The sequence below is a fragment of the Tursiops truncatus genome, chromosome 6, assembly GCF_011762595.2.
Source record: "Tursiops truncatus isolate mTurTru1 chromosome 6, mTurTru1.mat.Y, whole genome shotgun sequence".
Lineage (NCBI taxonomy): Eukaryota > Metazoa > Chordata > Mammalia > Artiodactyla > Delphinidae > Tursiops > Tursiops truncatus.
In genome coordinates this window covers 32,169,984-32,180,419 of record NC_047039.1, presented here as the reverse complement: position 1 = coordinate 32,180,419, position 10,436 = coordinate 32,169,984, and the positions used below count along the sequence as shown (strand labels likewise).

The 10,436-nt window shown below is 37.5% G+C and overlaps 1 protein-coding gene across 2 annotated transcripts in view; it reads right to left on the bottom strand.

Annotated features, from left to right (window-relative positions):
- Positions 1 to 1,839: 1,839 nt before the first annotated feature.
- The window catches only part of AGTPBP1 (ATP/GTP binding carboxypeptidase 1), a 170,933-nt gene continuing 162,336 nt past the window's right edge, over positions 1,840 to 10,436 (bottom strand). For both annotated transcript variants that reach the window (XM_019940383.3, XM_019940386.3), the window contains exon 26: positions 1,840 to 2,595. In XM_019940383.3, coding sequence (XP_019795942.2) covers positions 2,418 to 2,595 — 178 coding nt within the window. In that variant the 3' untranslated portion in view covers positions 1,840 to 2,417. The remainder of the gene's footprint in view (positions 2,596 to 10,436) is intronic.

Genomic DNA, 10,436 nt, shown 5'->3' with positions numbered 1-10,436 from the left:
AATCATTCTTTGAAAATCTAAAAAAACATAGCCACAAAGGTATAATTTAGGGCCTTTTTAGCTACAAATAGCCTATGAAACTTAGTTTTACCCCTAATTAGGAAAGTTAGGATTTTAAAGTATTTCTTACTTTTCCAAAGCTATTTATTGTTAAAGAAAAAAGTCATTTCCTAACTATAAAGACCTTCTCTTCAATCTTGTGAATAATTATTTAATAAAAGGCATATTCAGGTTTGTAAATATACTAAAAGATATGCCTGATCTATAGAAAATATTATAGCAGTACATGGTAAGGGGTTATTACACTGCTAACATAAGAAACACACGTTCTGAGTTATTCTGCACTTTCTAGTAGCTGCAGATGCCTTCCATACAAGACTACCTTGGTTTTTAATGTCTAGTTTTATAAGATCCAAGAGAAGTGCACATACAGACACTGTGGTTCCATAATCCACCCTCTGAAAAAATTATAATTATATATGTAATTAATTTCTATATGTAGAAATAATAAAATAACTTTATGAATTATTAGATACATTATTAAATAAATAATACTTTACCTTGCTAAGGTATCCTCATCTTTCAGGTCACCACACATTAAGAGGGCTGGTTCAGTTTCACAATCTATTTAGTCTTGATTTTCTGACATTAATAAGAATTAGGCTATTTAGAGAAAAGGCCTCATTATCAAGGCCCCTTGCTATGTTTTTAAACATGGTTCCTCTGACACCAAAAAGAAGCTACACTGTGGATGAAATGCCTCAAATAAAACAATGAAAATCATTGATTTGGAAAATGCAAAACTCTGAAAAATACTCTTTTATGATTTCTTTTCCATAATTACAGGTTTTTCAAAAAAGATTTTAAAAAATTCTCTTCTGGAATAAGTGAAGATAATGTGCCAAAACCAAAGCACCCGAGTCCTGGCAAGAGTCTATTCATAAGTTATCTTTTTGGATTTGTTTTGTTACAACAGAAACTTAGTTCTTAAAGCACTTATCCAAAGACCCTGGACTTGTTCTATTTTACTTGAGGACAAAGACATTCCTGCAGCAGGACAGCTTAAACTCGGGAAGATGTCACTACAAGAAAAGGCTGAAATTCACTGCCATCTTCTAGGACTCGGTTACCAGTGTCAGCATGCCCTGAATTCACTTTAGCACATCTAATAACAGCACAGCTCAGGAGGTGCTATATCAGCTTCATATACATTTAATACTGGCTCATAGCCTCACTGAATTTTTAAAGCTTTTTAACAAACTGACTGCAGTGATAGACTTTAGGTGCAGCCATGAGACACAATTTTAGAGAAAAGAGCTGTTCACGTATATTTTTTATGATAGATAGGTATACTTATACTATAAAAAAACTTAACACTAGGGCTTCCCTGGTGGTGCAGTGGTTAAGAATCTGCCTGCCTAATGCAGGGGACATGGGTTCGAACCCTGGTCCGGGAAGATCCCACATGCCTTGGAGCAACTAAGCCTGCGAGCCACAACTACTGAAGCCCGTGTGCCCTAGAGCCTGAGCGCCGCAACTCCTGAAGCCCGCGTGCCTAGAGCCTGTGCTCTGCAACAAGAGAAGCCACTGCAATGAGAAGCCCAGGCACCACAATGAAGAGTAGTCGCGGCTCACTGCAACTAGAGAAAGCCCACGTGCAGCAACAAAGACCCAATGCAGCCAAAAATAAATTTAAAAAAAAAACAAAAAAAACTTAACACTAGTAAATTAAGCATTTTTTTTTTACAAATTTTTATCAATGTTTTCAGATGTCAGATTATCATAATATTCCCCCAAAGATTCTACAGACCAAATAATCTGAGCTGGTTAAAAAGGATGAAAAAATGAATGCAACATTTAATAGAGCTTTTATTTGTTTAACTTGGTAAATGTAGAATGTAATGGTTTCAAGGAAAACTCTGGAGTATTTCAGTCACAACTCAACAGTTAACATGATTCTGAAGAACAGTCTTATCTTCAATATCTACCCACCCTTACACAGACACATCTACAGGAATCCATGTACATACATATTAGTTTTCAACAACCCAGGATTCTCAACAACTCTAGAATTTAGATTTTATTTTCTCACACACTTCAAAATTATCCATTTGATGCAGGATATAACCATAAGGAGATAAAAATTCATGCAATGATACTCAGGTTTTGAAAAAGTAAACCCAATATTTGATACTTCAATGCTATGTAAAGTGCATTGAATATCTAAAATAAAACAAGTGCCAATTTCATCATTAATTAATAATAACATATTTATTGTCTTGAAACCAAACAGGCCCAAGCTGCTTTCTGACTTTCTGAGTCACCTCTCTATACACTCACTGCTCTCAAACTTCCTATGTAATGAAAACCAAGATATTTCATTTCTTCTATGCAGTTCACAAGAGATGGCAAAGGGCTCAAGGTAGGTATGTTCTTGATAATTCAGAGTCAGAAAGTACGTCTTCTTGTGCAGAAGGTTCATAGTCTCCTGCATTTTCAGCCAATTCAATATCTAACTCATCATTACTTTCTGCACTGTAATCAACTTCTTCAAGGAATCGAGGTTCATCTTCATCCAAAACATAAGTGGTGGGGCTGTAGCCAAAGCACATGGAACACACAAGATTTCGTTAGTTTTCAAGGCTCTGATATAAAATTATTTGGCCATACTGGATTAACTTTGATTTCAATATAATACAAGTAATTTGGGTTAATTTTTTAAATGTTACCCAAATGAACAAATTAAGAAACTTACAATAGCAGAAATCTATTGCATTGATAATAAAGGGTGAAATGCTGATTTCTAATTATCTGACAAGAGTGTCAATATATATGCTACAATTAGATAGCTACAAAAAACAATGGACTCGCTCATTAGGTTACTTCTTTGAAGGATGCCATCAATTTGTAGACTCTAAAAGTGTATTTTAATCACTATAAATCAAGTAACAGATAATTTCAACAGGCTTTATAAGGAACTGTGGTATCTAATTGGTTCCTCCAGTAATGCCCTGAAACCACTTATTCTAAGTCTGTAAAGTAATTATTTGCCATAAAAACGGCCCATATACCCATCCTCACAGTTTCCACTGGTCAAGAAAAAAAATGAAAAACAAGTGAACACTCCATACCCAGATTACTTACTTTCCCTTGGGACACAGAAGAAGATATTTGCTAAAAGCACTAAGTGCTTCTAAATATTTCATTAGGCAGGTTGTTTGGGATTAAGACAGCCCTTCCACTAGGGTAACATATTCTTTCCTCTTCAAAAAAAATCACAGTATTCTGATTTCTCCCCATTTGGGAGATTTTACACACACACACACACACACACACACACACACACACACACACACACACACACACACCCATATCAAAGAAACACTACAGAAACGTTTCAACGTCCCCATTTTGTGACCAAAACGATCTCAGCTTCATATAGATATATGTTTGTTTATATCCCACCTACTTCCCATTGCTGATACAATTAAAAGCTATAAAATTAGACAATAAAAGGGGAACAATAATCTTGTCAAATGAGCAGAGAAAGAGATGTTATTAGGCACCTAAAATGAAAGAATTCCTGCAACTGAATATTAAATTCAGTTCAGATATCTGGAAGTTTAAACAGGAAAGACAAGTTAATGGATTATATTGTTCTAATTTTCTGAGACAAGAAGGCAAAACTCATCTGGTGAGAGTATCTTTTCTCCTAGAATTGTTTCAATCTTGCTAATTAAGGAAAAGAGAGTAACACATTGCAAAACCACCTTGATCTTGTATAGTAAACTTCCTCTTAAACACTGAGAGCTTGCACCATGATACAGTAGTCCTGATAAATCAAGCTGAGTGGTTTGGAAGATTGTGTAAGACTTTACAATACATCTAACATTCACAAGAACAATTTCACCATTATGCAACTAAAATATCATCACTCTGTTAGGTTTTTAGAGAAAAAAAAGTTGGATTAAAAAATTATTTGACTTTAAAATGACAATTATTCTCTTTCTTTTGAAAAACTGTTAATTCATTCCATCTTGACCTTGGTGTTTCAAATTCTCAGGGTGTCCCAGGGAAGCTAAATACTAAAAAGTTAATCAATTTGAACAAAGGGAAAGAGTTTAAAGAAAAAGCCTAGTCTTAGAAACTGTAAGTCAATAAGGAAACTGAAGGAGAGAAGTTAATTTAGGGACAATAAGGATGCCCAGGATCAAGCCACAGAAGCTTCCAGAAAACAAGGAGACTTGGAGCTGGTAACAGATGCTGGCAAGAACTTTCAGACAGAGAAGCACAACCTGGAAGGCAAGCTCCTGGAAATTTAGAAGAAATCCCACAATAAGGAACGTTCAGGGCTCTGGATACAGAAGATAATTTAAGACTGTACGTTCTTGATTTTGGCTTATTCACATGCCACCTGTGACATGAATGCCATTCACGTTCTGGCATCACCCATTCTAAGAGCCAGGAGTGGACTGGTTTCATATACTTAGCCCACTGCTGTAACTCACACTGGCCCTGATATTCGACTCCTGTTTCTGTGGATCCTAACAAAATCATGTTCCTAGCCCAGCTTCATTAACCCCTAGCCACAGCTGAAATATTCGGTACATCCTGCAATGGTAACGGGGCCATCAGTGCTAACTTATGGTGGGGAGCGGGGCAGAGGGGACAGGAGAGGTCAGTAGATCTGGGTTTAAGGAGCTAGGGGGATACTGAGATGAGGAAAGAGAAGGAAGAATACAACCCCCATCACTCACTGAAAGCAGCCTTCTTACTGGCACTTTAGATGCTCTTTTATTAAAGCCCACCCTGCCCTTTCTCTATAGTCGCCCTTTGTACCCTGCACGTTCTATCCGATGCTTCTCATATGCATTTGAAACCATCTGTTGAGGGCCTGTCTTCTCAGTACTAAATCATAGGTGTCTCTTGGCACCTCCTGTCGGTCGGCTCCCAGACTACCTGATATACTGTAGCCCTGAACAAATGTTTGCTGAACTCTATGAGAAGCCACAAGGTTGACAAGATCACCCATTTTCATATCACCCAATCCCAGTGATTTTACCTTAGTGAAAAAACTTAAGGCACAAGATCAATCCTAACAACTCAGCTTTACTTTTATTAATAATTCCAGCATATGTTTTGAGCGCCTTACAATTTAGGAAGTTCCTGCACACACGTGATCTCACAATAACCTTCACTTCAGAGAAAGACTAAGGTAATTTGCCCTAGTGTTATAAAACAATCCCTTTATATCAGCAGAAAGGAATTCAAATATTATTTTAATCATAAAAAAAGAGAGTCTAATTTTTTTATTGGGGTATAGTTGTTTTACAATGTTGTGTTAGTTTCTACTGTACAGCAAAGTGGAGTTCCCTGTGCTATACAGCATGTTCTCATTAGTTATCTATTTTATACATAATGTATACGTGTTAATCCCAATCTCCCAATTCATCCCACCTCACCTTTCCCTCCTTGGTGTCTAACCAACGTTTAATTATTTCCCATCACTACTACGTTGCTTTTCCCACCACTACTTCCTTGTTCCCCTCATTTTCTTCACATATGTTTACTCCTTTTGCCCTGTTTTTGTTTCACTCTAATAGCTGTTCCATATATACCTGCCTTAATATCCTTCTATTCTGGATTTTAGAAACATTTCATTCTAAAAGAGAAGAGCATTTTAATTCAAGAACAAATCTTCCTCATGCTGCTTCAGGGAAAATGTCAAAATTTTCCCCCAAAGGGCATTCTCACAGGACAAATCATTGAAATTCTCTGTTGTATGGTATCGTTATGATGTGGAAAAGGTTTATAATTCTGCTTCATTCAGATTCAGAAAGTTTTCTGGCTATCCTTATGGTAAACTATTAAGCACTGCACAAAATTAAACCAAAAAATTAAGTGTCTCCCTCAAACGTACACTCATCTGCTGCCATTACAGCTGTTCTGACATCCAAGACACCAGGGTGTAGACCCTCAGCTCTGCTACCTGTACAAGCACGGAGGAAACATGGAGTCGGCAAGTCTGGGTTTGTGCCTCTACCCCTCTGTTAACCAGCTGTGTGATCTTGAACAAGTCACTTACTTTCTCCAAGCACTGGTTTTTCTCAAGGGTATAGCGGCCCCACCACCTCACAAAGTGGACTGGCTCAAATTAGATAGTAAATGGGAAAGCATTTGAAACCCCTAAGCTGCACAAATATAAAATGTTATTATGACATTAATAAAATCTACCTTGTTAAAGAAAAAAGTAAATCAATCTTTCTCAATTCCTAAAGAGTCCAGGTGATGGGCTGCCCCAAGCCCAGCAGACTAAAAATGCTGCCTTACCTTTGTAACTCCGGATCCTCCCTTAACCCTGCACTCTTTTACAATTCTGAGACCAACCTACCTGTTTTCAGACAGTAAATTTAAAAATAAATAAATAAAGATACCCTGGGGAAGAATTTCTGAAACTTATTTACAAACAGAAAAATATTCCATTGCCTACATTGTCAGAAATTTGTGACTCGCTGACTGTGTCTTTCTTGTGTTGAAATGTTAAGTCTAAGGTGAAAGAAAATCTCTATCTGCACAAATATTGGAGAGCATTTTACTTATATAATCTGATCCCTACCCTATAGCCTCTACTAAATATCACAAAGTTAACAAAATTATCCACTAAAACACAAATAACAACTTCTGTCAGTCTTAAGTGCCCACGGCATACATATAAGTACTTGCACACACATTCACACGCAACACACACGCGCACACACACACACACACAGAGTGTACAGAATGTATAAAAAGAGATTATTTATCTATTTGGGGAAAAAAAGGAAATTAAGTTGCTAATTTACTGATACTTTGTTGAAAAAAAAATGTAACAGTTGCCTTCGGTTAACAGTAAGTCACTAAACTCCAACTTAGTTTGCTATTGATCTAAAAACTCTCCTTGTGCATAATGAGAGCGTTAAATGGTTAATTCTCAAATAATACAGGGCAGCTCCAAAAACTGAAACCATTCCCTTTCAGTAATTTTGCTTAGTCATTTGGAAGATGCAAGACATAAGGAAAGTACAGGGGAATTTTGGAGTTAGACGTGGATGCAATTCCTGGTTCTGTCAGGAATTACTAGATGGATGACCTTGATAAATTCATCTCTGAGCCTCGATTTACACACATATGTAGAGGGGTTCCAATTCCATCTGTCTCTGGTCATTCTCAGTAGAACATTTCTGAGATAACAATCCAACTTAACAGAAATTCGGAATGGGCACGCGTGTTGGGGGTCCCAAGACCACCCCAGGTTTAGTGATTTGCTAGGACGATTTACAGGATTCAGCACGGAGTTGTATTCAAAACTATGACTTATTATAGTGAAAGGATACAAAGAAAAATCAAGAGAAAAGGTGCATGGGGCAAAGTCGAGAGAAAACCAAGGGCAGGCAAGGGCAGTGGCTAAGAGGCAGGGTAGTCATCAGAGCTTTCAGCAATTTCAAAAGAATGCAGGCAAAAGTTGGAGTTCAGAGCTGCAAAGTTTCCTGAAGGAAGGGAGTTACAGAGATGTGACCCCCAACAGTTCTGACCTAGAGGTATTTGACAAATTCTTAAAATACACAATGCAAGAAGCGGAAAAGCAAAGCAGAAAGCAGCAAAACAAATAAAACAGAAAATAACACAATTTTTGGCAGTCTTGTGGTGCTAAGGAAAGGAGAAACACTGGGCCTTCAATTGTGACCTCTGGAGGGCTACAACTTAGAAAAGGGGGAGGGGTGAACCGAGAATTACACAAGCTTCATAAGTTTTGCAAACCCTTCTCAAGTCAGCTCAGTTCCTCACTCATTTGGGGTGATCTGCCCTATTCTACGGCATGCCAGAGGAGAGATGAATCCTCTTTGAATGAATATGTGCTCTTCTTATTCTGATATATTATATTCTTATTTTGAAGTCTCAAATAGACACCTATGTGAGAAGAATAACTTCATTCTTCGAAGAGGCTGCCAAGAATTTAACACATAAATATCTATAAATGTATCTGGTCATCAAATGTCTTGTCCAGGCAAGTCTTAGAGACTAACAAGGACTAACTTGACACCTACTTGAATCTCAATGATAAGGATGATCATTGCCTCCTCTTATGATAAGCCTCAAAGCTTTCATTATAGTCAAACCTGGACTGTGGTCCTAAGTGCTCACTTAAGTCCCAGTTATTTTTCTAGATGATTTCAATTTCCTCTGTATTTGTGGGTACAACAGCATTTCACTGACTTAGTACAAACGCACAAATGGTTCACTTTTAGTTATAAGCAGCTATGATTTCCAGGGGACTTGGAAGTTGTGATATTATCTTCAATTACATGGCATGATTTATCTGCCTAGAAAATATTCCAATAGCAATTGTAGCTATAAGAATTTTCTACGTGGTAGTAATAAATGACTCTCATATGCAAACCAGACTCAAATATGTGCATCACAGTCACTAAAAAGGAAGATCCATTTTTAAGATTAGCTTGATTAAATGGTAAACTGTACATTAAAAATGGTGCACATTAATATTAGTAAGCTTTACTATACTAGATACTGCTGTGAACATTTGTCCACAAATGATCTATACTGCCAGAGACTCTCCTTGACCAAACTTGAGGCAGGGTCCTCTGAGTCCTCTTTCTGACTTGGCCCTGACCTGGGTCTCTGTCCTTAGTTCAGTGGCTCTGCCTGCTTACTCCAGGTTTAGCAAGAATCTTGCTGAGTCTGTTAATCCCTTACTCTCGGTATCTGATCACCCTGGCCTGCTTTCAGCAAAAATTCTGTCATGTCCGTTTAGCCAGGATCTCCCTTACCCCTGATGTTTCCTCTTAGCAATTTTCCATCCACAAATCCCCACTCTATACCTCAGCTATAAATCTCCACTCTTCCATACTGTATTCAGAGTTGAACTCAACTCACCCCTACTGCAAAACCCCACCGTAGCAAGTCCTCCTGAATTAAGTCTGCCTTGCTGTTCTTTAACAAGTATCATGAATCATTTTTTTTTCTTTAACAATATTAATTTAATTTTCTGGGAAGAAAAAGTTCTTATATACTTACAAATAAACACTAGCTTCACATAAAGAAAGTGGACAATATGGAGGTTACTATTTCATTCTAATGTTAATAGTGTGCAGCAATCAATATCTTTGTATTACGTTACCAATAACTTCCAGCTATCCTCTCTTATACTTCTAGGGACAGGGTAGAGCCTTCAACCAAGAACATTATGAAGTTAACTGGTCCATAGACCTGTACTCATTTCCTGTACCTTAGTAGAAATGTACTCTACATTCATCAAAACACATCAAATTAGTTTTTTTTTTTTTTTTTTTTTTGCGGTACGCGGGCCTCTCACTGTTGTGGCCTCTCCCGTTGTGGAGCACAGGCTCCGGACGCGCAGGCTCAGTGGCCATGGCCCACGGGCCCAGCCGCTCCACGGTATGTGGGATCCTCCTGGACCGGGGCACGAACCCGTGTCCCCTGCATCGGCAGGCGGACTCCCAACCACTGCGCCACCAGGGAAGCCCCTAAATTAGATTTTTAAAGAAGCATTCACACAAAATAGAACTAATGTTAAGCATGTTTTAAAGGCTTTCTTCAGCTTAAGACCTATTTATTTTACTAGTTGCATTAGGAAAAATTTCTCATCAACTTTTCTTATGTCTTTGTATATGCACAAAAAGGAATTAAGTAGTGATACATGGATGAATCTCAACAACAAAGGTAACTGAAAGAAGCCAGACACAGAAGGTCACATATTGTATGATTCCATTTATTTGAAACATCTACAATAGGTTAATTCATAGAGGCAGAAGTCAGATCAGTGGTTCAGGGGCTGAAAATGCTGCTTAATGAGTATGAGGGTCTCCTTCATGGGTGATTAAAAAATGTTTTGGTACTAGACAGAGGTGACTGATGGTTGCAAAATATTGTAGACAAACTAAATACTATTAAATTGTTCACTTTAAAAATGGTACATTTCATGCTGTGTGAATTTCACCTCAATTAAAAAAAAAAGGTCCAAATACAGTTTGATTATAAGATAATAAGTAGGCTTCATTTAAATACGGCTATTTTTTTATTACAATAAAACAGTGTATAGAGTTTGGTATTTTTCAACTTCACTTTCCCATAATGTTTCAAACATACTTAAACTTAAAACCATATGCCTATGCCTATTATCCTGAAATTTAGTCACCATCACAATTTCCTAATGAGAAGTATTGTTAAACGCTTTATCAGTTCTCAAATCCTTTAAATGAGGGTCACTGAGAATACTGCTTAGTTCAGGTAACAGGTAAAATAAAAACACTTTTGCTAAGTTCAAAAACACTATATAGCTGTGTATGGTCAGGCCACTCACTCAAGATCGCTGTTCTCTTGCTCCCTGTACATCCCCCACTCAAGGAGTGCCTGCCTCA